This window comes from Leptonotus elevatus, chromosome 22 (assembly GCF_054856555.1).
Source record: "Leptonotus elevatus isolate MCC_2025b chromosome 22, RoL_Lele_1.0, whole genome shotgun sequence".
Lineage (NCBI taxonomy): Eukaryota > Metazoa > Chordata > Actinopteri > Syngnathiformes > Syngnathidae > Leptonotus > Leptonotus elevatus.
In genome coordinates this window covers 3,076,190-3,103,104 of record NC_141260.1, presented here as the reverse complement: position 1 = coordinate 3,103,104, position 26,915 = coordinate 3,076,190, and the positions used below count along the sequence as shown (strand labels likewise).

Here is a 26,915-nt window from a genome sequence, read left to right as displayed (position 1 = left end):
AAAGTAGGGGTTTAAAGTAGGGTAAGTGTTTCAAAGTAGGGGTTTAAACTAGGGTTAGGGTTTCAAAGTAGGGATCTAAACTAGGGTTAGGGATTCAAAGTAGGGGTTAAAACTAGGGTTAGGGTTTCAAAGTAGGGGTTTAAACTAGGTTTAGGGTTGCCAAGTAATGGTTTAAACTAGGGTTAGGGTTTAAAAGTAGGGGTTTAAACTAGGGTTAGGGTTTCAAAGTAGGGTTTTAAACTAGGGTTAGGGTTTCAAAGTAGGGGTTTAAACTAGGGTTAGGGATTCAAAATAGGGGTTTAAACTAGGGTTAGGGTTTCAAAGTAGGGGTTTAACGTAGGGTTAGGGTTTCAAAGTAGGGGTTTAAACTAGGGTTAGGGTTTCAAAGTTGGGATCTAAACTAGGGTTAGGGATTCAAAGTAGGGGTTTAAACTAGGATTAGGGTTTCAAAGTAGGGGTTTAAACTAGGGTTAGGGTTGCAAAGTAATGGTTTAAACTAGGGTTAGGGTTTCAAAGTAGGGGTTTAAACTAGGGTTAGGGTTTCAAAGTAGGGTTTTAAACTAGGGTTAGGGTTTCAAAGTAGGGTTTTAAACTAGGGTTAGGGTTTCAAAGTAGTGGTTTAAACTAGGGTTAGGGATTCAAAGTAGGGGTTTAAACTAGGGTTAGGGATTCAAAGTAGGGGTTTAAACTAGGGTTAGGGATTCAAAGTAGGGGTTTAAACTAGGGTTAGGGATTCAAAGTAGGGGTTTAAACTAGGGTTAGGGTTTCAAAGTAGGGATCTAAACTAGGGTTAGGGTTTCAAAGTTGGGGTTTAAACAAGGGTTAGGGTTGCAATGTAATGGTGTAAACTAGGGTTAGGGTTGCAAAGTAATGGTGTAAACTAGGGTTAGGTTTTCAAAGTAGGGGTTAAACTAGGGTTAGGGTTTCAAAGTAGGGTTTTAAACTAGGGTTAGGGTTTCAAAGTAGTTGTTTAAACTAGGGTTAAGGTTTCAAAGTAGGGGTTTAAACTAGGGTTAGGGTTTAAAAGTAGGGGTTTAAACTAGGGTTAGGGTTCCAAAAAAGGGTTTCAAACTAGGGTTAGGGTTTCAAAGTGGGGGTTTAAACTAGAGAAAGGGTTTCAAAGTAGGGTTTCAAATTAGGGTTAGGGTTTCAAAGTAGGGTTTCAAACTAGGGTAAGGGTTTCAAAGTAGGTGTGTAAACGAGATAGGGTTTCAAACTAGGGTTAGGGTTTCAAAGTAGGGTTTTAAACTAGGGTAAGTGTTTCAAAGTAGGGGTTTAAACTAGGGTTAGGGTTTCAAAGTAGGGTTTTAAAATAGGGTTAGGGTTTCAAAGTAGGGTTTTAAACTAGGGTAAGTGTTTCAAAGTAGGGTTTTAAACTAGGGTTAGGGTTTCAAAGTAGGGGTTTAAACTAGGGTTAGGGATTCAAAGTAGGGTTTCAAACTAGGGTTAAGGTTTCAAAGTAGGGGTTTAAACTAGGGTTAGGTTTTCAAACTAGGGTTAGGGTTTCAAAGTAGGGTTTTAAACTAGGGTTAGGGTTTCAAAGTAGGGGTTTAAACTAGGGTTAGGGATTCAAAGTAGGGGTTTAATCTAGGGTTAGGGTTTCAAAGTCTGGTTTTAAACTAGGAATAGGGTTTCAAAGTAGGGTTTTAAACTAGGGTTAGGGTTTCAAAGTAGGGGTTTAAACTAGGGTTAAGGTTTCAAAGTAGGATTTTAAACTAAGGTGAGGGTTTCAAAGTAGGGGTTTAACCTAGGGTTAAGGTTCTAAAGTAGGGGTTTAAATTAGGGTTAGGGTTTCAAACAAGGGGTTTAAACTAGGGTTAGGGTTTCAAAGTAGGGGTTTAAACTAGGGATAGGGTTTCAAAGTAGGGGTTTAAACTAGGATTAGGATTTCAAAGTAGGGGTTTAAACCAGGGTTAGGGTTTCAAAGTAGGGGTTTAAACTAGGGTTAAGGTTTCAAAGTAGGATTTTAAACTAAGGTTAGGGTTTCAAAGTAGGGGTTTAACCTAGGGTTAGGGTTCTAAAGTAGGGGTTTAAATTAGGGTTAGGGTTTCAAACTAGGCTTAGGGTTTCAAAGTAAGGGTTTAAACTAGGGTTAGGGTTTCAAAGTAGGGGTTTAAACTAGGGTTAGGGTTTCAAAGTAGGGGTTTAAACTAGGGTTAGGGTTTCAAAGTAGGGCTTTAAACTAGGATTAGGGTTTCAAAGTAGGGGTTTAAACTAGGGTTAGGGTTTCAAACTAGGGTTAGGGTTTCAAAGAAGGGGTTTAAACTAGGGTTAGGGTTTCAAAGTAGGGGTTAAAACTAGGGTTAGGGTTTCAAAGTAGGGGTTTAAACTAGGGTTAAGGTTTCAAAGTAGGATTTTAAACTAAGGTTAGGGTTTCAAAGTAGGGGTTTAACCTAGGGTTAGGGTTCTAAAGTAGGGGTTTAAATTAGGTTTAGGGTTTCAAACTAGGCTTAGGGTTTCAAAGTAAGGGTTTAAACTAGGGTTAGGGTTTCAAAGTAGGGGTTTAAACTAGGGTTAGGGTTTCAAAGTAGGGGTTTAAACTCAGGTTAGGGTTTCAAAGTAGGGGTTTAAACTCGGGTTAGGGTTTCAAACTAGGGGTTTGAACTAGGGTTAGGGTTTCAAAGTAGGGGTTTAAACTAGGGTTAGGTTTTCAAACTAGGGTTAGGGTTTCAAAGTAGGGTTTTAAACTAGGGTTAGGGTTTCAAACTAGGGTTAGGGTTTCAAAGTAGGGTTTTAAACTAGGTTTGGGGTTTCAAAGTAGGGGTTTAAACTAGGGTTAGGGTTTCAAAGTAGGATTTTAAACTAGGGTTAGGGTTTTAAAGTAGTGGTTTAAACTAGGGTTAGGGTTTCAAAGTAGGGTTTTAAACTAGGGTTAGGGTTTCAAAGTAGGGGTTTAAACTAGGGTTAGGGTTTCAAAGTAGGGGTTTAAACTCGGGTTAGGGTTTCAAAGTAGGGGTTTAAACTAGGGTTAGGTTTTCAAACTAGGGTTAGGGTTTCAAAGTAGGGTTTTAAACTAGGGGTAGGGTTTCAAAGTAGGGGTTTAAACTAGGGTTAGGGTTTCAAAGTAGGGGTTTAAACTCGGGTTAGGGTTTCAAAGTAGGGGTTTAAACTAGGGTTAGGGTTTCAAAGTAGGGGTTTAAACTAGGGTTAGGTTTTCAAACTAGGGTTAGGGTTTCAAAGTAGGGGTTTAAACTAGGGTTAGGGTTTCAAAGTAGGGGTTTAAACTAGGGTAAGGGTTTCAAACTAAGGTTAGGGTTTCAAACTAGAGTTAAGGTTTCAAAGTAGGGTTTTAAACTAGGGTTAGGGTTTCAAAGTAGGGTTTTAAACTAGGGTTAGGGTTTCAAAGTAGGGGTTTAAACTAGGGTTAGGGTTTCAATGTAGGGTTTTAAACTAGGGTTAGGGTTTCAAAGTAGTGGTTTAAACTAGGGTTAGGGTTTCAAAGTAGGTGTTTAAGCGAGGGTTAGGGTTTAAACTAGGGTTAAGGTTTCAAAACGGTGGTTTAAACTAGGGTGAGGGTTTCAAAGTAGGGGTTTAAACTAGGGTTAGGGTTTCAAAGTAGGGTTTAAGACGTTTCAAAGTAGGGGTTTAAACTATGGTTAGGGTTTCAAAGTAGGGGTTTAAACTAGGGATAAAGTTTCAATTAGGGGTTTAAACTAGGGTTAGGGTTTCAAAGTAGGGGTTTAAACTAGGGTTAGGGTTTCAAAGTAGGGGTTTAAACTAGGGATAAAGTTTCAATTAGGGGTTTAAACTAGGGTTAGGGTTTCAAAGTAGGGGTTTAAACTAGGGTTAGGGTTTCAAAGTAGGGGTTTAAACTAGGGATAAAGTTTCAATTAGGGGTTTAAACTAGGGTTAGGGTTTCAAAGTAGGGGTTTAAACTAGGGTTAAGGTTTCAAAGTATGGGTTTGAACTATGGTTATGGTTTCAAAGTAGGGGTTTAAAGTAGGGTTAGGGTTTCAAAGTAGGGTTTTAAACTAGGTTTAGGGTTTCAAAGTAGGGGTTTAAACTCGGGTTAGGGTTTCAAAGTAGGGGTTTAAACTAGGATTAGGATTTCAAAGTAGGGGTTTAAACTAGGGTTAGGGTTTCAAAGTAGGGGTTTAAACTAGGGTTAAGGTTTCAAAGTAGGATTTTAAACTAAGGTTAGGGTTTCAAAGTAGGGGTTTAACCTAGGGTTAGGGTTCTAAAGTAGGGGTATAAATTAGGGTTAGGGTTTCAAACTAGGCTTAGGGTTTCAAAGTAAGGGTTTAAACTAGGGTTAGGGTTTCAAAGTAGGGGTTTAAACTAGGGTTAGGGTTTCAAACTAGGGGTTTAAACTAGGATTAGGGTTTCAAAGTAGGGGTTTAAACTAGGGTTAGGTTTTCAAAGTAGGGGTTTAAACTCAGGTTAGGGTTTCAAAGTAGGGGTTTAAACTCGGGTTAGGGTTTCAAACTAGGGGTTTGAACTAGGGTTAGGGTTTCAAAGTAGGGGTTTAAACTAGGGTTAGGTTTTCAAACTAGGGTTAGGGTTTCAAAGTAGGGTTTTAAACTAGGGTTAGGGTTTCAAACTAGGGTTAGGGTTTCAAAGTAGGGTTTTAAACTAGGTTTGGGGTTTCAAAGTAGGGGTTTAAACTAGGGTTAGGGTTTCAAAGTAGGATTTTAAACTAGGGTTAGGGTTTCAAAGTAGGGTTTTAAACTAGGGTTAGGGTTTCAAAGTAGGGTTTTAAACTAGGGTTAGGGTTTCAAAGTAGGGGTTTAAACTAGGGTTAGGGTTTCAAAGTAGGGGTTTAAACTCGGGTTAGGGTTTCAAAGTAGGGGTTTAAACTAGGGTTAGGGTTTCAAAGTAGGGGTTTAAACTAGGGTTAGGTTTTCAAACTAGGGTTAGGGTTTCAAAGTAGGGTTTTAAACTAGGGTTAGGGTTTCAAACTAGGGTTAGGGTTTCAAAGTAGGGTTTTAAACTAGGTTTAGGGTTTCAAAGTAGGGGTTTAAACTAGGGTTAGGGTTTCAAAGTAGGATTTTAAACTAGGGTTAGGGTTTTAAAGTAGGGTTTTAAACTAGGGTTAGGGTTTCAAAGTAGGGGTTTAAACTAGGGTTAGGGTTTCAAACTAAGGTTAGGGTTTCAAACTAGAGTTAAGGTTTCAAAGTAGGGTTTTAAACTAGGGTTAGGGTTTCAAAGTAGGGTTTTAAACTAGGGTTAGGGTTTCAAAGTAGGGGTTTAAACTAGGGTTAGGGTTTCAAAGTAGGGTTTTAAACTAGGGTTAGGGTTTCAAAGTAGTGGTTTAAACTAGGGTTAGGGTTTCAAAGTAGGTGTTTAAACGAGGGTTAGGGTTTAAACTAGGGTTAAGGTTTCAAAGTAGGGGTTTAAACTAGGGTTAGGGTTTCAAAGTAGGGTTTTAAACTAGGTTAAGGTTTCAAAATGGTGGTTTAAACTAGGGTTAGGGTTTCAAAGTAGGGGTTTAAACTAGGGTTAGGGTTTCAAAGTAGGGTTTTAAACAAGGGTTAGGGTTTCAAAATAGGGGTTTAAACTATGGTTAGGGTTTCAAAGTAGGGGTTTAACCTAGGGTTAGGGTTCTAAAGTAGGGGTATAAATTAGGGTTAGGGTTTCAAACTAGGCTTAGGGTTTCAAAGTAAGGGTTTAAACTAGGGTTAGGGTTTCAAAGTAGGGGTTTAAACTAGGGTTAGGGTTTCAAAGTAGGGGTTTAAACTAGGATTAGGGTTTCAAAGTAGGGGTTTAAACTAGGGTTAGGTTTTCAAAGTAGGGGTTTAAACTCAGGTTAGGGTTTCAAAGTAGGGGTTTAAACTCGGGTTAGGGTTTCAAACTAGGGGTTTGAACTAGGGTTAGGGTTTCAAAGTAGGGGTTTAAACTAGGGTTAGGTTTTCAAACTAGGGTTAGGGTTTCAAAGTAGGGTTTTAAACTAGGGTTAGGGTTTCAAACTAGGGTTAGGGTTTCAAAGTAGGGTTTTAAACTAGGTTTGGGGTTTCAAAGTAGGGGTTTAAACTAGGGTTAGGGTTTCAAAGTAGGATTTTAAACTAGGGTTAGGGTTTCAAAGTAGGGTTTTAAACTAGGGTTAGGGTTTCAAAGTAGGGTTTTAAACTAGGGTTAGGGTTTCAAAGTAGGGGTTTAAACTAGGGTTAGGGTTTCAAAGTAGGGGTTTAAACTCGGGTTAGGGTTTCAAAGTAGGGGTTTAAACTAGGGTTAGGGTTTCAAAGTAGGGGTTTAAACTAGGGTTAGGTTTTCAAACTAGGGTTAGGGTTTCAAAGTAGGGTTTTAAACTAGGGTTAGGGTTTCAAACTAGGGTTAGGGTTTCAAAGTAGGGTTTTAAACTAGGTTTAGGGTTTCAAAGTAGGGGTTTAAACTAGGGTTAGGGTTTCAAAGTAGGATTTTAAACTAGGGTTAGGGTTTTAAAGTAGGGTTTTAAACTAGGGTTAGGGTTTCAAAGTAGGGGTTTAAACTAGGGTTAGGGTTTCAAACTAAGGTTAGGGTTTCAAACTAGAGTTAAGGTTTCAAAGTAGGGTTTTAAACTAGGGTTAGGGTTTCAAAGTAGGGTTTTAAACTAGGGTTAGGGTTTCAAAGTAGGGGTTTAAACTAGGGTTAGGGTTTCAAAGTAGGGTTTTAAACTAGGGTTAGGGTTTCAAAGTAGTGGTTTAAACTAGGGTTAGGGTTTCAAAGTAGGTGTTTAAACGAGGGTTAGGGTTTAAACTAGGGTTAAGGTTTCAAAGTAGGGGTTTAAACTAGGGTTAGGGTTTCAAAGTAGGGTTTTAAACTAGGTTAAGGTTTCAAAATGGTGGTTTAAACTAGGGTTAGGGTTTCAAAGTAGGGGTTTAAACTAGGGTTAGGGTTTCAAAGTAGGGTTTTAAACAAGGGTTAGGGTTTCAAAATAGGGGTTTAAACTATGGTTAGGGTTTCAAAGTAGGGGTTTAAACTAGGGATAAAGTTTCAATTAGGGGTTTAAACTAGGGTTAGGGTTTCAAAGTAGGGGTTTAAACTAGGGTTAGGGTTTCAAAGTAGGGGTTTAAACTAGGGATAAAGTTTCAATTAGGGGTTTAAACTAGGGTTAGGGTTTCAAAGTAGGGGTTTAAACTAGGGTTAGGGTTTCAAAGTAGGGGTTTAAACTAGGGATAAAGTTTCAATTAGGGGTTTAAACTAGGGTTAGGGTTTCAAAGTAGGGGTTTAAACTAGGGTTAAGGTTTCAAAGTATGGGTTTGAACTATGGTTATGGTTTCAAAGTAGGGGTTTAAAGTAGGGTTAGGGTTTCAAAGTAGGGGTTTAAACTAGGGTTAGGGTTTTAAAGTAGGGTTTTAAACTAGGGTTAGGGTTTCAAAGTAGGGGTTTAAACTAGGGTTAGGGTTTCAAAGTAGGGTTTCAAACTAGGGTTAGGGTTTCAAAGTAGGGTTTCAAACTAGGTTTAAGGTTTCAAAGTACGGGTTTAAACTAGGGTTAATGTTTCAAAATAGGGTTTTAAACTAGGGTTAGGGTTTCAAAGTAGGGTTTCAAACTAGGGTTAGGGTTTCAAAGTAGGGTTTCAAACTAGGGTTAGGGTTTCAAAGTAGGGTTTTAAACTAGGGTTAGAGTTTCAAAGTAGGGTTTTAAACTAGGGTTAGGGTTTTAACATAGGGTTTTAAACTAGGGTTAGGAATTCAAAGTACGGTTTTAAACTAGGGTAAGGGTTTCAAAGTAGGGTTTAAAACTAGGGTTAGGGTTTCAAAGAAAGGTTTTAAACTAGGGTCATGGTTTCTAAGTAGGGGTTTTAACTAGGGTTAGGGTTAAAAAGTAGGGTTTTAAACAAGGGTTAGGGTTACAAAGTAGGGTTTTAAACTAGGGTTGGGGTTACAAAGTAGGGGTTTAAACTAGGGTTAGGGTTTCAAAGTAGGGTTTTAAACTAGTTTTAGGGTTTTAAACTAGGGTTAAGGTATCAAAGTAGGGTTTTAAACTAGGGTTATGGTTTTAAAGTAGGGTTTAAAACTAGGAGTAGGGTTTTAAACTAGGGTTAGGGTTACAAAGTACGGTTAAAAACGAGGTTTAGGGTTTCAAAGTAGGGTTTAAAACTAGGGTTAGGGTTTCAAAGAAGGGTTTTAAACTAGGGTTAGGGTTTCAAGCTTGGGTTTAAAATTAGGGTTAGGGGTACAAAATAGGGTTTTAAATGAGGGTTAGGGTTTCAAACTAGGGTTTTACATTAGGGTTAGGGTTTCAAACTAGGTTTTTATATTAGTGTTAGGGTTTCAAACTAGGCTTTTACATTAGGGTTAGGGTTTCAAAGTAGGGGTTTAAACTAGGTTTAGGGTCTCAAACTAGAGATAGGGTTTCAAAGTAAGGTTTTAAACTAGGGTTAGGGTTTCAAAGTAGAGGTTTAAACTAGGCTTAGGGTTTCAAAGTAGGGTTTTAAACGAGGGTTAGGGTTCTAAAGTAGGGGTTTAAACTAGGGTTAGGGTTTCAAAGTAGGGTTTTAAACTAGGGTTAGGGTTTCAAAGTAGTAGTTTGAACTAGGATTAGGGTTTCAAAGTAGGGGTTTAAACTAGGTTTAGGGTCTCAAACTAGGGATAGGGTTTCAAAGTAAGGTTTTAAACTAGGGTTAGTGTTTCAAAGTAGAGGTTTAAACTAGGGTTAGGGTTTCAAAGTAGGGTTTTAACCTAGGGTTAGGGTTCTAAAGTAGGGGTTTAAACTAGGGTTAGGGTTTCAAAGTAGGGTTTTAAACTAGGGTAAGGGTTTCAAAGTAGGGGTTTAAACTAGGGTTAGGGTTTCAAAGTAGGGGTTTAAACTAGGGTTAGGGTTTCAAACTAGGATTAGGGTTTCAAAGTAGGGTTTTAAACTAGGGTTAGGGTTTCAAAGTAGGGTTTTAAACTAGGGTAAGGGTTTCAAAGAAGGGTTTTAAACTTGGGGTAGGGTTACAAAGTAGGCTTTTAAACTAGGGTTAGGGTTTCAAAGTAGGGTTTTAAACTAGGGTTAGAGTTTCAAAGTAGGGTTTTAAACTAGGGTTAGGGTTTTAACATAGGGTTTTAAACTAGGGTTAGGAATTCAAAGTAGGGTTTTAAACTAGGGTAAGGGTTTCAAAGTAGGGTTTAAAACTAGGGTTAGGGTTTCAAAGAAAGGTTTTAAACTAGGGTCATGGTTTCTAAGAAGGGGTTTTAACTAGGGTTAGGGTTAAAAAGTAGGGTTTTAAACAAGGGTTAGGGTTACAAAGTAGGGTTTTAAACTAGGGTTGGGGTTACAAAGTAGGGGTTTAAACTAGGGTTAGGGTTTCAAAGTAGGGTTTTAAACTAGTTTTAGGGTTTTAAACTAGGGTTAAGGTATCAAAGTAGGGTTTTAAACTAGGGTTATGGTTTTAAAGTAGGGTTTAAAACTAGGAGTAGGGTTTTAAACTAGGGTTAGGGTTACAAAGTACGGTTAAAAACGAGGTTTAGGGTTTCAAAGTAGGGTTTAAAACTAGGGTTAGGGTTTCAAAGAAGGGTTTTAAACTAGGGTTAGGGTTTCAAGCTTGGGTTTAAAATTAGGGTTAGGGGTACAAAATAGGGTTTTAAATGAGGGTTAGGGTTTCAAACTAGGGTTTTACATTAGGGTTAGGGTTTCAAACTAGGTTTTTATATTAGTGTTAGGGTTTCAAACTAGGCTTTTACATTAGGGTTAGGGTTTCAAAGTAGGGTTTTAAACTAGGGTTAGGGTTTCAAAGTAGGGGTTTTAAACTAGGGTTAGGTTTTCAAAGAAGTGTTTTAAACTAGGGTTAGGGTTACAAAGTATGTTTTTAAACTAGGGTTACGGTTTCAAAGTAGGGTTTAAAACTAGGGTTAGGGTTTTAAACTAGGGTTTTAAACTAGGGTTAGGGTTACTTAGTAGGGTTTTAAACTAGGGTTAGGGTTTTAAAGTAGGGTTTAAAACTAGGGTTAGGGTTTTAAACTAGGGTTTTAAACTAGGGTTAGGGTTACTTAGTAGGGTTTTAAACTAGGGTTAGGGTTTCAAAGTAAGGTTTTAAACTAGGGTTAGGGTTTCAAAATAGGGGTTTGAACTAGAGTTAAGGTTACAAAGTAGGATTTTAAACTGGGATTAGGGTTTCAAAGTAGGGTTTTAAATTAAGGTAAGGGTTACAAAGTAGGGTTTAAAACTAGGGTTAGGGTTTCAAAGTAGGGTTTAAAACTAGGGTAAGTGTTTCAAAGTAGGGTTTAACATTAGGGTTAGGGTTTAAAACTAGGGTTTTTACATTAGGGTAAGGGTTTAAAACTAGGGTTTTTAAATTAGGGTTAGGGTTTCAGAGTAGAGTTTTAAACTAGGTTTAGGGTTTTAAAGTAGGGTTTTAAACTAGGTTTAGGGTTTCAAAGTAGGGTGTTAAACTAGGGTTAGAGTTTCAAAGTATGGTTTAAAACTAGGGTTAGTGTTTCAAATTAGGGGTTTAAACTTGGGTTAGGGTTTCAAAGTAGGGGTTTAAACTAGCGTAAGTGTTACAAAGTAGGGTTTTACATTAGGGTTAGGGTTTCAAACTAGGGTTTTATATTAGTGTTAGGGTTTCAAACTAGGCTTTTACATTAGGGTTAGGGTTTAAAATTAGGGTTTTTAAATTAGGGTTAGAGTTTCAAAGTAGGGTTTTAAACTAGGGTTAGGGTTTCAAAGTAGGGTTTTAAACTAGGGTTAGGGTTTCAAAGTAGGGTTTTAAACGAGGGTTAGGGTTACAAAGTAGGGTTTAAAACTAGGGTTAGGTTTTCAAAGTAGGGGTTTAAACTAGTGTTAAGGTTTTAAACTATGGTTTTAAACTAGAGTTAGGGTTTCAAAGTAGGGTTTTAAAATAGGGTTATGGTTTTAAAGTAGGGTTTAAAACTAGGGTTAAGGTTTTAAACTAGGGTTAGGGTTACAAAGTAGGGTTTAAAACGAGGGTTAGGGTTTCAATGTAAGGTTTCAAACTAGGGTTAGGGTTACAAAGTATGGTTTTAAACTAGGGTGAGGGTTTCAAAGTAAGGTTTAAAACTAGGGTTAGGGTTTCAAAGTAGGGTTTTAAACTAGGGTTTTAAACTAGGTTTGGGGTTTCAAAGAAGGGTTTTAAACTAGGGTTAGGGTTACAAAGTAGGGTTTTAAACTAGGGTTAGGGTTTCAAAGAAGGGTTTTAAACTAGGGTTAGGGTTTCAAAGTAGGCTTTTAAACTTGGGTTATGGTTTTAAAGTAGGGTTTAAAACTAGGGTTAGGGTTTTAAACTAGGGTTAGGGTTACAAAGTAGGGTTTAAAACGAGGGTTAGGGTTTTTAAAGTAGGGTTTAAAACTAGGGTAAGTGTTTCAAAGTAGGGTTTTAAACTAAGGTTAGGGTTTCAAAGTAGGGTTTCAAACTAGGGTTAGGGTTACAAAGTATGGTTTTAAACTAGGACGAGGGTTTCAAAGTAAGGTTTAAAACTAGGGTTAGGGTTTCAAAGTAGGGTTTTAAACTAGGGTTAGGGTTTCAAAGTAGGGTTTTAAACTAGGGTTACGGTTACAAAGTAGGGTTTCAAACTAGGGTTAGGGTTTCAAAGAAGGGTTTTAAACTTGGGGTAGGGTTACAAAGTAGGGTTTTAAACTAGGGTTAGGGTTTCAAAGTAGGGTTTTAAACTAGGGTTAGGGTTTCAAGGTAGGCTTTTAATTTAGGGTTAGGGTTACAAAGTAAGGTTTAAAACTAGGGGTTAGGGTTTCAAAGTAGGGTTTTAAACTAGGGTTATGGTTTTAAAGTAGGGTTTAAAACTAGGGTTAGGGTTTTAAACTTGGGTTAGGGTTATAAACTAGGGTTTTAAACTAGAGTTAGGGTTTAAAACTAGGGTTAGTGTTTCAAAGTAGGGTTTTAACTTAGGGTTAGGGTTTCAAAGTAGGGTTTAACATTAGGGTTAGGGTTTAAAACTAGGGTTTTTACATTAGGGTCAGGGTTTAAAACTAGGGTTTATAAATTAGGGTTAGGGTTTCAAAGTAGGGTTTTAAACTAGGGTTAGGTTTTCTAAGTAGGGGTTTAAACTCGGGTTAGGGTTAAAAAGTAGGGTTTTAAACTAGGGTTAGGGTTTCAAAGTAGGGTTTTAAACTAGGGTTAGGGTTTTCAAAGTAGAGTTTTAAACTAGGGTTAGGGTTTCAAAGTAGGGTTTGAAAGTAGGGTTAGGGTTTCAAAAAAGGGTTTTAAACTAGAGTTAGGGTTACAAAATAGGGTTTTAAACTAGGGTTAGGGTTTAAAACTAGGGTTTTACATTAGGGTTAGGGTTTCAAACTAGGGTTTTATATTAGTGTTAGGGTTTCAAACTAGGCTTTTACATTAGGGTTAGGGTTTCAAACTAGGGTTTTACATTAGGGTTAGGGTTTTAAACTCGGGTTTCAAATTAGGGTTAGGGTTTCAAGCTAGGGTTTCAAATTAGGTTTAGGGTTTTAAACTAGGGTTTTACATTAGGGTTAGGGTATCAAACTAGGGTTTTACATTAGGGTTAGGGTTTAAAACTAGGGTTTTTAAATTAGGGTCAGAGTTTAAAAGTAGGGTTTTAAACTACGGTTTGGGTTTCAAAGTAGGGTTTTAAACTAGGGTTAGGGTTTCAAAGCTGGGTTTCAAACTAGGGTTAGGGTTTCAAAGTAGGGTTTTAAACTAGGGTTAGGGTTTCAAAGTAGGGGTTTGAACTAGGGTTAGGGTTTCAAAGTAGGGTCTTAAACTAAGGTTAGGGTTACAAAGTAGGTTTTAAAACTAGGGTTAGGGTTTCAAAGTAGGGGTTTAAACTAGTGTTAGGGTTTTAAACTAGGGTTTTAAACTAGGGTTAGGGTTTCAAAGTCGGGTTTTAAACTAGGGTTATGGTTTTAAAGTAGGGTTTAAAATTAGGGTTAGGGTTTTAAACTAGGGTTAGGGTTACAAAGTAGGGTTTAAAACGAGGGTTAGGGTTTCAAAGTAGGGTTTAAAACTAGGGTTAGTGTTTCAAAGTAGGGTTTAAAACTAGGGTTAGGGTTTTAAAGTAGGGGTTTGAACTAGGGTAAGGGTTTCAAAGTAGGGTTTTATACTAGGGATAGGGTTTCAAAGTAGGGTTTTAAACTAGGGTTAGGGTTTCAAAGAAGGGTTTTAAACTAGGGTTAGGGTTACAAAGTATGGTTTTAAACTAGGGTGAGGGTTTCAAAGTAGGGTTTAAAACTAGGGTTAGGGTTTCAAAGTAGGGTTTTTAACTAGGGTTATGGTTTCAAAGTAGGGTTTTAAACTAGGGTTAGGGTTTCAAAGTAGGGTTTTAAACAAGGGTTAGGGTTTCAAAGTAGGGTTTTAAACTAGGGTTAGGGTTACAAAGTAGGGTTTTAAACTAGGGTTAGGTTTTCAAAGTAGGGGTTTGAACTAGGGTTAGGGTTTCAAAGTAGGGTTTTATATTAGTGTTAGGGTTTCAAACTAGGGTTTTATATTAGGGTTAGGGTTTTAAGATTGGGTTTAACATTAGGGTTAGGGTTTAAAACTAGGGTTTTTAAATTAGGGTTAGAGTTTCAAAGTAGGGTTTTAAACTAGGGTTAGGGTTTCAAGTTAGGGTTTTAAACTAGGGTTAAGGTTTCAGAGTAGGGTTTTAAACTAGGGTTATGGTTTTAAAGTAGGGTATAAAACTAGGGTTAGGGTTTCAAAGAAAGGTTTTAAACTAGGGTCATGGTTTCTAAGTAGGGGTTTTAACTAGGGTTAGGGTTAAAAAGTAGGGTTTTAAACAAGGGTTAGGGTTACAAAGTAGGGTTTTAAACTAGGGTTGGGGTTACAAAGTAGGGGTTTAAACTAGGGTTAGGGTTTCAAAGTAGGGTTTTAAACTAGTTTTAGGGTTTTAAACTAGGGTTAAGGTATCAAAGTAGGGTTTTAAACTAGGGTTATGGTTTTAAAGTAGGGTTTAAAACTAGGAGTAGGGTTTTAAACTAGGGTTAGGGTTACAAAGTACGGTTAAAAACGAGGTTTAGGGTTTCAAAGTAGGGTTTAAAACTAGGGTTAGGGTTTCAAAGAAGGGTTTTAAACTAGGGTTAGGGTTTCAAGCTTGGGTTTAAAATTAGGGTTAGGGGTACAAAATAGGGTTTTAAATGAGGGTTAGGGTTTCAAACTAGGGTTTTACATTAGGGTTAGGGTTTCAAACTAGGTTTTTATATTAGTGTTAGGGTTTCAAACTAGGCTTTTACATTAGGGTTAGGGTTTCAAAGTAGGGTTTTAAACTAGGGTTAGGGTTTCAAAGTAGGGGTTTTAAACTAGGGTTAGGTTTTCAAAGAAGTGTTTTAAACTAGGGTTAGGGTTACAAAGTATGTTTTTAAACTAGGGTTACGGTTTCAAAGTAGGGTTTAAAACTAGGGTTAGGGTTTTAAACTAGGGTTTTAAACTAGGGTTAGGGTTACTTAGTAGGGTTTTAAACTAGGGTTAGGGTTTTAAAGTAGGGTTTAAAACTAGGGTTAGGGTTTTAAACTAGGGTTTTAAACTAGGGTTAGGGTTACTTAGTAGGGTTTTAAACTAGGGTTAGGGTTTCAAAGTAAGGTTTTAAACTAGGGTTAGGGTTTCAAAATAGGGGTTTGAACTAGAGTTAAGGTTACAAAGTAGGATTTTAAACTGGGATTAGGGTTTCAAAGTAGGGTTTTAAATTAAGGTAAGGGTTACAAAGTAGGGTTTAAAACTAGGGTTAGGGTTTCAAAGTAGGGTTTAAAACTAGGGTAAGTGTTTCAAAGTAGGGTTTAACATTAGGGTTAGGGTTTAAAACTAGGGTTTTTACATTAGGGTAAGGGTTTAAAACTAGGGTTTTTAAATTAGGGTTAGGGTTTCAGAGTAGAGTTTTAAACTAGGTTTAGGGTTTTAAAGTAGGGTTTTAAAGTAGGTTTAGGGTTTCAAAGTAGGGTGTTAAACTAGGGTTAGAGTTTCAAAGTATGGTTTAAAACTAGGGTTAGTGTTTCAAATTAGGGGTTTAAACTTGGGTTAGGGTTTCAAAGTCGGGGTTTAAACTAGCGTAAGTGTTACAAAGTAGGGTTTTACATTAGGGTTAGGGTTTCAAACTAGGGTTTTATATTAGTGTTAGGGTTTCAAACTAGGCTTTTACATTAGGGTTAGGGTTTAAAATTAGGGTTTTTAAATTAGGGTTAGAGTTTCAAAGTAGGGTTTTAAACTAGGGTTAGGGTTTCAAAGTAGGGTTTTAAACTAGGGTTAGGGTTTCAAAGTAGGGTTTTAAACGAGGGTTAGGGTTACAAAGTAGGGTTTAAAACTAGGGTTAGGTTTTCAAAGTAGGGGTTTAAACTAGTGTTAAGGTTTTAAACTATGGTTTTAAACTAGAGTTAGGGTTTCAAAGTAGGGTTTTAAAATAGGGTTATGGTTTTAAAGTAGGGTTTAAAACTAGGGTTAAGGTTTTAAACTAGGGTTAGGGTTACAAAGTAGGGTTTAAAACGAGGGTTAGGGTTTCAATGTAAGGTTTCAAACTAGGGTTAGGGTTACAAAGTATGGTTTTAAACTAGGGTGAGGGTTTCAAAGTAAGGTTTAAAACTAGGGTTAGGGTTTCAAAGTAGGGTTTTAAACTAGGGTTTTAAACTAGGTTTGGGGTTTCAAAGAAGGGTTTTAAACTAGGGTTAGGGTTACAAAGTAGGGTTTTAAACTAGGGTTAGGGTTTCAAAGAAGGGTTTTAAACTAGGGTTAGGGTTTCAAAGTAGGCTTTTAAACTTGGGTTATGGTTTTAAAGTAGGGTTTAAAACTAGGGTTAGGGTTTTAAACTAGGGTTAGGGTTACAAAGTAGGGTTTAAAACGAGGGTTAGGGTTTTTAAAGTAGGGTTTAAAACTAGGGTAAGTGTTTCAAAGTAGGGTTTTAAACTAAGGTTAGGGTTTCAAAGTAGGGTTTCAAACTAGGGTTAGGGTTACAAAGTATGGTTTTAAACTAGGACGAGGGTTTCAAAGTAAGGTTTAAAACTAGGGTTAGGGTTTCAAAGTAGGGTTTTAAACTAGGGTTAGGGTTTCAAAGTAGGGTTTTAAACTAGGGTTACGGTTACAAAGTAGGGTTTCAAACTAGGGTTAGGGTTTCAAAGAAGGGTTTTAAACTTGGGGTAGGGTTACAAAGTAGGGTTTTAAACTAGGGTTAGGGTTTCAAAGTAGGGTTTTAAACTAGGGTTAGGGTTTCAAGGTAGGCTTTTAATTTAGGGTTAGGGTTACAAAGTAAGGTTTAAAACTAGGGGTTAGGGTTTCAAAGTAGGGTTTTAAACTAGGGTTATGGTTTTAAAGTAGGGTTTAAAACTAGGGTTAGGGTTTTAAACTTGGGTTAGGGTTATAAACTAGGGTTTTAAACTAGAGTTAGGGTTTAAAACTAGGGTTAGTGTTTCAAAGTAGGGTTTTAACTTAGGGTTAGGGTTTCAAAGTAGGGTTTAACATTAGGGTTAGGGTTTAAAACTAGGGTTTTTACATTAGGGTCAGGGTTTAAAACTAGGGTTTATAAATTAGGGTTAGGGTTTCAAAGTAGGGTTTTAAACTAGGGTTAGGTTTTCTAAGTAGGGGTTTAAACTCGGGTTAGGGTTAAAAAGTAGGGTTTTAAACTAGGGTTAGGGTTTCAAAGTAGGGTTTTAAACTAGGGTTAGGGTTTTCAAAGTAGAGTTTTAAACTAGGGTTAGGGTTTCAAAGTAGGGTTTGAAAGTAGGGTTAGGGTTTCAAAAAAGGGTTTTAAACTAGAGTTAGGGTTACAAAATAGGGTTTTAAACTAGGGTTAGGGTTTAAAACTAGGGTTTTACATTAGGGTTAGGGTTTCAAACTAGGGTTTTATATTAGTGTTAGGGTTTCAAACTAGGCTTTTACATTAGGGTTAGGGTTTCAAACTAGGGTTTTACATAAGGGTTAGGGTTTTAAACTCGGGTTTCAAATTAGGGTTAGGGTTTCAAGCTAGGGTTTCAAATTAGGTTTAGGGTTTTAAACTAGGGTTTTACATTAGGGTTAGGGTATCAAACTAGGGTTTTACATTAGGGTTAGGGTTTAAAACTAGGGTTTTTAAATTAGGGTCAGAGTTTAAAAGTAGGGTTTTAAACTACGGTTTGGGTTTCAAAGTAGGGTTTTAAACTAGGGTTAGGGTTTCAAAGCTGGGTTTCAAACTAGGGTTAGGGTTTCAAAGTAGGGTTTTAAACTAGGGTTAGGGTTTCAAAGTAGGGGTTTGAACTAGGGTTAGGGTTTCAAAGTAGGGTCTTAAACTAAGGTTAGGGTTACAAAGTAGGTTTTAAAACTAGGGTTAGGGTTTCAAAGTAGGGGTTTAAACTAGTGTTAGGGTTTTAAACTAGGGTTTTAAACTAGGGTTAGGGTTTCAAAGTCGGGTTTTAAACTAGGGTTATGGTTTTAAAGTAGGGTTTAAAATTAGGGTTAGGGTTTTAAACTAGGGTTAGGGTTACAAAGTAGGGTTTAAAACGAGGGTTAGGGTTTCAAAGTAGGGTTTAAAACTAGGGTTAGTGTTTCAAAGTAGGGTTTAAAACTAGGGTTAGGGTTTTAAAGTAGGGGTTTGAACTAGGGTAAGGGTTTCAAAGTAGGGTTTTATACTAGGGATAGGGTTTCAAAGTAGGGTTTTAAACTAGGGTTAGGGTTTCAAAGAAGGGTTTTAAACTAGGGTTAGGGTTACAAAGTATGGTTTTAAACTAGGGTGAGGGTTTCAAAGTAGGGTTTAAAACTAGGGTTAGGGTTTCAAAGTAGGGTTTTTAACTAGGGTTATGGTTTCAAAGTAGGGTTTTAAACTAGGGTTAGGGTTTCAAAGTAGGGTTTTAAACAAGGGTTAGGGTTTCAAAGTAGGGTTTTAAACTAGGGTTAGGGTTACAAAGTAGGGTTTTAAACTAGGGTTAGGTTTTCAAAGTAGGGGTTTGAACTAGGGTTAGGGTTTCAAAGTAGGGTTTTATATTAGTGTTAGGGTTTCAAACTAGGGTTTTATATTAGGGTTAGGGTTTTAAGATTGGGTTTAACATTAGGGTTAGGGTTTAAAACTAGGGTTTTTAAATTAGGGTTAGAGTTTCAAAGTAGGGTTTTAAACTAGGGTTAGGGTTTCAAGTTAGGGTTTTAAACTAGGGTTAAGGTTTCAGAGTAGGGTTTTAAACTAGGGTTATGGTTTTAAAGTAGGGTATAAAACTAGGGTTAGGGTTTCAAAGTAGGGTTTTAAACTAGGTTTAAGGTTTCAGAGTAGGGTTTTAAACTAGGGTTATGGTTTTAAAGTAGGGTTTAAAACTAGGTTTAGGGTTTCAAAGTAGGGTTTTAAACTAGGGTTAGGGTTTCAAAATAGGGTTTTAAACTAGTGAGGGTTTCAAAGTAGGATTTAAAACTAGGGTTAGGGTTTCAAATTAGGGTTTTAAACTAGGGTTAGGGTTACAAAGTAGGGTTTTAAACTAGGGTTAGGGTTACAAAGTAGGGTTTTAAACAAGGGTTAGGGTTACAAAGTAGGGTTTTAAACTAGGGTTAGGGTTTCAAAGTAGGGGTTTGAACTAGGGTTAGGGTTTTAAAGTAGGGTTTAAAACTATGGTTAGGGTTTCAAAATAGGGTTTTAAACTAGGGTTAGGATTTTAATGTAGGGTTTTAAACTAGGGTTAGGGTTTCAAACTAGGGTTTTATATTAGGGTTAGGGTTTCAAACAAGGGTTTTATTTTAGGGTTAGGGTTTCAAAGTAGGGTTTTAAACTAGGGTATGGGTTTCAAAGTAGGGGTTTAAACTAGGGTTAGGGTTACAAAGTAAGGTTAGGGTTTTAAACTAGGGTTAGGGTTTCAAAGTAGGGGTTTGGATTAGGGTTAGGGTTTCAAAGTAGGGTTTTAAACTAGGGTTAGGGTTTCAAGAAGGGTTTTAAACTTGGGGTAGGGTTACAAAGTAGGGTTTAAAACTAGGGGTTAAGGTTTCAAAGTAGGGTTTTAAACTAGGGTTAGGGTTTCAAAGAAGGGTTTTAAACTAGGGTTACGGTTACAAAGTAGGGTTTTAAACTAGGGTTAGGGTTTCAAAGTAGGGTTTTAAACTAGGGTTAGGGTTTCAAAGTAGGGTTTTAAACAAGGGTTAGGGTTTCAAAGTAGGGTTTTAAACTAGGGTTAGGGTTACAAAGTAGGGTTTTAAACTAGGGTTAGGTTTTCAAAGTAGGGGTTTGAACTCAGGTTAGGGTTTCAAGAAGGGTTTAAAACTAGGGGTTAAGGTTTCAAAGTAGGGTTTTAAACTAGGGTTAGGGTTTCAAAGAAGGGTTTTAAACTAGGGTTAGGGTTACAAAGTATGGATTTAAACTAGGGTTAGGGTTTCAAAGTAGGGTTTAAAACTAGGGTTAGTGTTTCAAAGTAGGGTTTTAACCTAGGGTTAGGGTTTCAAAGTAGGGTTTAACATTAGGGTTAGGGTTTAAAACTAGGGTTTTTACATTAGGGTCAGGGTTTAAAACTAGGGTTTATAAATTAGGGTTAGGGTTTCAAAGTAGGGTTTTAAACCTAGGGTTAGGTTTTCTAAGTAGGGGTTTAAACTCGGGTTAGGGTTAAAAAGTAGGGTGTTAAACTAGGGTTAGGGTTTCAAAGTAGGGTTTTAAACCAGGGTTAGGGTTTCAAAGTAGAGTTTTAAACTAGGGTTAGGGTTTCAAAGTAGGGTTTGAAAGTAGGGTTAGGGTTTCAAAGTAGGGTTTTAAACTAGAGTTAGGGTTACAAAATAGGGTTTTAAACTAGGGTTAGGGTTTAAAACTAGGGTTTTACATTAGGGTTAGGGTTTTAAACTCGGGTTTCAAATTAGGGTTAGGGTTTCAAGCTAGGGTTTCAAATTAGGTTTAGGGTTTTAAACTAGGGTTTTACATTAGGGTTAGGGTTTCAAACTAGGGTTTTACATTAGGGTTAGGGTTTAAAACTAGGGTTTTTAAATTAGGGTCAGAGTTTCAAAGTAGGGTTTTAAACTAGGATTTGGGTTTCAAAGTAGGGTTTTAAACTAGGGTTAGGCTTTCAAAGTTGGGTTTCAAACTAGGGTTAGGGTTTCAAAGTAGGGTTTTAAACTAGGGTTAGGGTTTCAAAGTAGGGGTTTGAACTAGGGTTAGGGTTTCAAAGTAGGGTCTTAAACTAAGGTTAGGGTTACAAAGTAGGCTTTAAAACTAGGGTTAGGGTTTCAAAGTAGGGGTTTAAACTAGTGTTAGGGTTTTAAACTAGGGTTTTAAACTAGGGTTAGGGTTTCAAAGTAGGGTTTTAAACTATGGTTATGGTTTTAAAGTAGGGTTTAAAACTAGGGTTAGGGTTTCAAAGTAGGGTTTAAAACTAGGGTTAGTGTTTCAAAGTAGGGTTTAAAACTAGGGTTAGGGTTTTAAAGTAGGGGTTTGAACTAGGGTAAGGGTTTCAAAGTAGGGTTTTATACTAGGGATAGGGTTTCAAAGTAGGGTTTTAAACTAGGGTTAGGGTTTCAAAGAAGGGTTTTAAACTAGGGTTAGGGTTACAAAGTATGGTTTTAAACTAGGGTGAGGGTTTCAAAGTAGGGTTTAAAACTAGGGTTAGGGTTTCAAAGTAGGGTTTTTAACTAGGGTTAGGGTTTCAAAGTAGGGTTTTAAACTAGGGTTAGGGTTTCAAAGTAGGGTTTTAAACTAGGGTTAGGGTTTCAAAGTAGGGTTTTAAACTAGGGTTAGGTTTTCAAAGTAGGGGTTTGAACTAGGGTTAGGGTTTCAAAGTAGGGTTATATATTATTGTTAGGGTTTCAAACTAGGGTTTTATATTAGGGTTAGGGTTTTAAGATAGGGTTTAACATTAGGGTTAGGGTTTAAAACTACGGTTTTTAAATTAGGGTTAGAGTTTCAAAGTAGGGTTTTATATTAGTGTTAGGGTTTCAAACTAGGGTTTTATATTAGAGTTAGGGTTTCAAACTAGGGTTTTATATTAGGGTTAGGGTTTTAAGATAGGGTTTAACATTAGGGTTAGGGTTTAAAACTAGGGTTTTTAAATTAGGGTTAGAGTTTCAAAGTAGGGTTTTAAACTAGGGTTAGGGTTTCAAATTAGGGTTTTAAACTAGGGTTAAGGTTTCAGAGTAGGGTTTTAAACTAGGGTTATGGTTTTAAAGTAGGGTTTAAAACTAGGGTTAGGGTTTCAAAGTAGGGTTTTAAACTAGGTTTAAGGTTTCAGAGTAGGGTTTTAAACTAGGGTTATGGTTTTAAAGTAGGGTTTAAAACTAGGGTTAGGGTTTCAAAGTAGGGTTTTAAACTAGGGTTAGGGTTTCAAAATAGGGTTTTAAACTAGAGTGAGGGTTTCAAAGTAGGATTTAAAACTAGGGTTAGGGTTTCAAATTAGGGTTTTAAACTAGGGTTAGGGTTACAAAGTAGGGTTTTAAACTAGGGTTAGGGTTACAAAGTAGGGTTTTAAACTAGGATTAGGGTTTCAAAGTAGGGGTTTGAACTAGGGTTAGGGTTTCAAAGTAGGGTTTAAAACTATGGTTAGGGTTTCAAAATAGGGTTTTAAACTAGGGTTAGGGTTTCAAACTAGGGTTTTATATTAGGGTTAGGGTTTCAAAGTAGGGTTTTAAACTAGGGTATGGGTTTCAAAGTAGGGGTTTAAACTAGGGTTAGGGTTACAAAGTAAGGTTAGGGTTTTAAACTAGGGTTAGGGTTTCAAAGTAGGGGTTTGGATTAGGGTTAGGGTTTCAAAGTAGGGTTTTAAACTAGGGTTAGGGTTTCAAGAAGGGTTTTAAACTTGGGGTTAAGGTTTCAAAGTAGGGTTTTAAACTAGGGTTAGGGTTTCAAAGTAGGGTTTTAAACTAGGGTTAGGGTTTCAAAGTAGGGTTTTAAACTAGGGTTAGGGTTACAAAATAGGATTTTAAACTAGGGTTAGGGTTTCAAACTAGGGTTTTACATTAGGGTTAGGGTTTCAAACTAGGCTTTTTTATTTGGGTTAGGGTTTAAAACTAGGGTTTAAAATTAACATCTTACAAATTACTTTTATATGTGTATGTGTGCCCTGAGGAAACTGTGGAGACAACATGCGCACAGTCACTGTTTGCGCATCTTGAAGAACTCATCAATATTATAAAAGAAAACATTTACTTTAGCAAAGGAAATGGACAAGTTATAGTATTTAATAATAAACCATAATCAGCAAAAAAAACACAGTAATAGTCACACGCTACAAATTTGGAAAATAATCAAATAAAAAAAAATTGTGACTGAAAAGTCCTGGCTGTACCTAATTAATTGGCCAAGATGGCCGCCGCCCTGGGTGGGCGGAGTGGCAAGAATCCAGGGTGTACCTAATGAATTGACCAGAATCCTGGGTGTACCTAATCAATTGGCCAAGATAGTAAAAAAGAAACCAAACCGAAGTAAATCGCGCATTTAGCTAGCGCTGCATTAGTGACGTCACCGGCAAGCGCGAAGGCGCTTCTATCAATTTTATTATTTCTTTAATCTTAAAGTATCTTGCTTTTATATTCTTAGGTTTATTCACGTTTTTACAATTTCCGTCCATTCATTTGTATATTTCAATAACATATTTAATCATTTCTTTCCAATGTTTTACCGTCAAATTTTTTTATCATATAACTTTATTGAACAAATGTCAATGGACAATTTCCAGCCAATCCTGTAGCGTGACATCATCTGTAGGCGACCCCGATACAATCTAGCAGACCGATCACATCCGGTACCGACACCAAACCATGTCTCGAGTCACAGGACACTGTCAGTGCTGATCCACACCACTTTAGGTGAGGATGGCGGCTGCCATACAGATTCGTGTCCAAACCCCCGAACTATCCCTTTAAAGTACATTTCAATTCAGCTATAATTGAGTACATACATACTACAAGACTTATATAGCTTAACAGAAAAAAAGTTACAAACATCTACTGAGAGTTGTTTTATTTTTCGCATTGAGCAGAAGCTTCATTATTTATTTATTTACAGCGCGGTTAGACCCGTGCTGCTCGCAACCCAGACCTACGTGCCCCTAGCGCTTGCCAGCCCTTGTTAAAGTATAACAAAACGTGTGACTTCATTGTTTACATGATTAGCGGATAGCATCAATACAATGTCTGCCTTGCTGAGTTGGAGTCTTCAGGAAGGGGGGTTTAGTAAAATTCTGAGCTAGATACAAATTCCGACATATTCTGTGTACCTTACACGCATCAGTAGTTGTAGCAGAAGCAGTACACCGGTCACCGGAGATTTTTGCAGTGGCGAAAGTGGATGGGAAGGATCGTGGTCTTTATGAAAGTGTGGGATACATGTTCCTCGTACCCTCAGAGCCAACTTTATGGCGAACAACTTCCTGACAGAAGGTGGAGCGGTGAGCGACCTGGCTTCGAATGAGAGCGCGTCATCCAAGATCATAATCATTTGTTTTATGCAAATTATGTTGCTGAATTTTAGTCTTGCAAGGCAACAAAATTACTTTCACAAACAAAGGAAAAGCAAATCATAATATATATATATATATATATATATATATATATATATATTTTAAACTATAAATAAATAGATAAAGGGGCACTTTGGGCCAATAACCCCGCCAAGCTCCTTTAGCCATGTTGTGGCTACATTCACCATCGAAACTAAACAAAACATCAAGTAAAATTATAATAAAAATATAAATTTGTTGGGGAAAAATATATATAAACATTTTTTTCAGGTAATACCACATGATGTCCAAATACATACATGTTGCTAAAAAGTTATTTATTTATTTATTTTACATAGTTGTGAGACAAACCTGATAGATGCTTCCATGGGTTCTTGGTTGTCTTGTGGATGATACAAACTCCTGTCTTTAAATGTATTTCAAAATAAAAGTCCCACATTGGCTATTTCTTTTTGGTTGCACCACATGATAATTCAATGGGCCTCGTCTGACAAATGCATCTCTCAATGGCCCATGTATTAAAAAAAAAATAGCCTTCAACATAAAGGGTTTAAATAATCAAAGAATAACCTCATACCCTCGTACATAAAAAAGACAGTTCAAGGTCAAGGATGGCACAAAACGGATTCACAGCAAACCAAAATTAAGTGCAAAAACTTATTTGTCCAGAAAAATCAACTCACTCAAAATATGAATAATATTCTGGTACTATGTTTGTCCTGCATGTCATTCCAGATCTGAAAAAAAAGAAGAAGTTTTTCTCATAGCAATATGCCGGTATACTCTTTTATTGTCAGATTTAGTTGAGCATGCCTTTAAGTCCTCCCTATGTGCATGGCAAGCATACGCCACTCTTGATAAACTGGAACACTTGGCATCTCCTCTGTTGCACATGGAGAAGTTAGAACTCCATCAGGCTAAGGCCAGGATCTGCTGTTGGGTTACCGTTGTATTGATCTCAATTTCGCATTCCGGGCATATTCCACTGGTTAAATCAATGAGGAACTGTGAGAGAACAAACATTCATAATAAGAGCAAGAATGTGTACTTCTTTGCTGGGCGCGTCATGTATTGCATGCACTTACTTGTTGGATGATCTCTGTCACGTTAACTCCCAGGGCATGGATAACCTGAGCTTTTATATGCCCGTACACTGTTGGGCAATACGAAGAAACACAACAACTAAATTACTTATTTCTTTACTCTTTAGTTGAACGTGACTTGCTTTAGTCCACAACAAAATTATGCATAATGTCGATGGAAAACTGCTGTTTTTCTCTTTGAGTGGCAATTTTATGTCATCAGCCCAATTAAAGTGATATCTAGACTACTACAACCATTAAGTGGAATAACATCGAGACGCTTCTGAGTCTGTTGGTGAGTTTTCACAGCATTTTCTCACAGCGCATGAGTGATAGCAACCATTTGTGCTTTGCTGGCATCTACTGGTGAAGGCACAGCAATGCTAGTTGTTTTTGATGAACAAGTAGATTTGCTCCCAGTGATTGGCAGTACATGGACCATGTGAGCACATGTGCGTGTGATGTCACAGTACCTCTTCCTCCTCCAGTGGGTTCCTCTAGGAGAACTACCAACAAAAGACAACAATTCTATTATTTCACATCTGAGTGGTAGTAGTCAAAATAGATTTTGTTCCTTTCAAGAAAAAGCCCGACAAAACATTTGTTAAAATTACTGTGTGGTAGAATGTGGGAAATTGAGAGCTTTATATATTAGTTGATGATGGCAAGGAAAATGATCGACTAATTAATCAATGATGTGACTGGTGAGGCATGGGCTTTTTTGAAGTCAAGAATAAAACTATGAATCCAAAATAGAATATTAGCCTCTATTTCAATTTTTACCTTAATTGGAACATTTGTTTTCAAAGCTTTTAATTGTGCTTTAATCAACACCACACTGTAAAAAAAATAAAAAGGCTTTACATTCCAGAATGAAGATTTCTGGTCAACTACTTGCATATTCCGATCTTCCGTGTACATGCTCCGCTACCTTCATCAGATCGATGTAAACATGTGATTTATCAAGACGAAGTTCATTGATCTGTTCTATAGTTTTTACACTTAAAGCAACATCTTGATTGAAAACAAGCTACTAGTACTTTAAAACAAGTTCTCCCATCGTAGACGTTTTTTATTTTTTGCTAACCTGGTTATGAAAGCCCCGATTATAAATGTAACCACTGGTAACATAACTGCATGTCTGTTTGTAAGTTGTAACAAACCAATCCGTGTTAAAATCAGTAAATAATTTTTTCAGTTAGGATCAGTGTTCCCGATAATTTTCTATGTGTGTTCCATGTTTCTGGGGCAATGGCACTTGAGGGTTTGAGCTTTCCAAGTAGATCACTGTTCTGGTGTACAATGTGCAAAGTGTAGGTGTGGGACTTTACTTATGTCGTCGTTAGCTGAAAAGGAAATAAAAGAGAAAAACATGTTATTTATCCCATTATACTTGAGGAATGTACAGCATTGGTTATACATTAGGATTTTGTGAAAAAAAGTGGAAATGATTTTGGTTATGAGATAATGATGAAGGTTGAGAAGTGGCAGCCAGATGAACGGCAAGTAGTGCATCCTTATATTGTAGTTATAACATAGCTAGGCTATTTCATGTAATAATAATAATAATAATCATTATTATTTTACTCTTCACACGCAGGACGGAGTAAGGTAAAGGAGCCTCCCCTACCTGCCTCTGACCGCAAGTCCCTGATAATAATACATGCTAAAATTATAGTTGTAATGTAGCTAGCTAGCCGTAAATTCTTGAAACGATATTATGAATCAACTACAACAAAAGTTTGGCTGCACTGTAACGAATTGACTCTAGAATTTACAAGAAATAAGTGGCAAAAAAGTTGCCAGCTAATTCTTGTAAAATCTCAGTACATTATTGCCTTTTTTACAAGTATTTACTGTATATAAATTAGTTACTGTATTTACTTTTACAGCAATTCACTATAATCTAGTTTACAACCGTTTCCTTTATTCTACATCATTTACTTATTTGATTTAAATACACAAATATAGTATGTCGTAGTAAAATCATCCATTCATTTTCTTAACCACTTATTCGTGCGTAGAGCAAGAATCGATGGGGACGGGTTACTAATAAGCCATGGCTTCTACCCGTCAGCCCTTCTTTCGTATGTCATTGTTACAAATGATATGATGTGATCGATGTAACCTGTAATAATGTGTTCGAAAGGAAAAAATGAATAAAACAAAACAAACAAAAATATATTATGAACCAACTGAAACAGTTATTTGGAAAATTCTGACTCCTTTGGCTGGATGCAGTTGAGTACTTAATGTTTGAGCTTCCCATGTACAATAGATCATTTTCTGGTGTACAATGTGCTAACGACTTAGGTTATGCGATAATGACAACGGTTGTGAGGTAGATATTAGTTAGTGGCAGCCAGATGAACTGCTAATAATCCATCTACTGTAGTAATAACGTAGCCATCCGGCTTCATCTAAGACTTTGAGAGAGACAATAACTGAAGTATTTTGGCTGGGGACAGTGTGCAATTGAGGGTTTGAGCTTCCCTTGTAGATAGCAGTTTTGGTGTACAATGTGCAAAGTGTAGGTTTGGTGACTTACATGCATCTGAAAAGTAAATAAAAGAGAAAAACATTATTTATTCCATTATACTTGAGGAATATACAGTATTACCTTGTCTATACATGAGTATTTGGAGG

General features: G+C 36.9%; 1 protein-coding gene and 1 long non-coding RNA gene across 2 annotated transcripts in view; one reads left to right on the top strand and one right to left on the bottom strand.

Moving 5' to 3' along the window:
- LOC147155417 (uncharacterized) overlaps positions 1 to 23,138 on the top strand; it is a 171,393-nt gene extending 148,255 nt beyond the window's left edge. Inside the window, exon 6 of the mRNA XM_086066703.1 lies at positions 23,073 to 23,138. Within this exon, the coding sequence (XP_085922829.1) occupies positions 23,073 to 23,138 (66 nt within the window). The remainder of the gene's footprint in view (positions 1 to 23,072) is intronic.
- An 821-nt stretch (positions 23,139 to 23,959) lies between these two features.
- LOC147155416 (uncharacterized) lies at positions 23,960 to 26,776 on the bottom strand. Its single transcript, XR_015092276.1, has 2 exons — positions 24,273 to 26,776; positions 23,960 to 24,192 (listed from the first exon to the last, which is right to left on the bottom strand). It is a non-coding gene; the product is annotated as an uncharacterized LOC147155416 (long non-coding RNA).
- Positions 26,777 to 26,915: the final 139 nt, after the last annotated feature.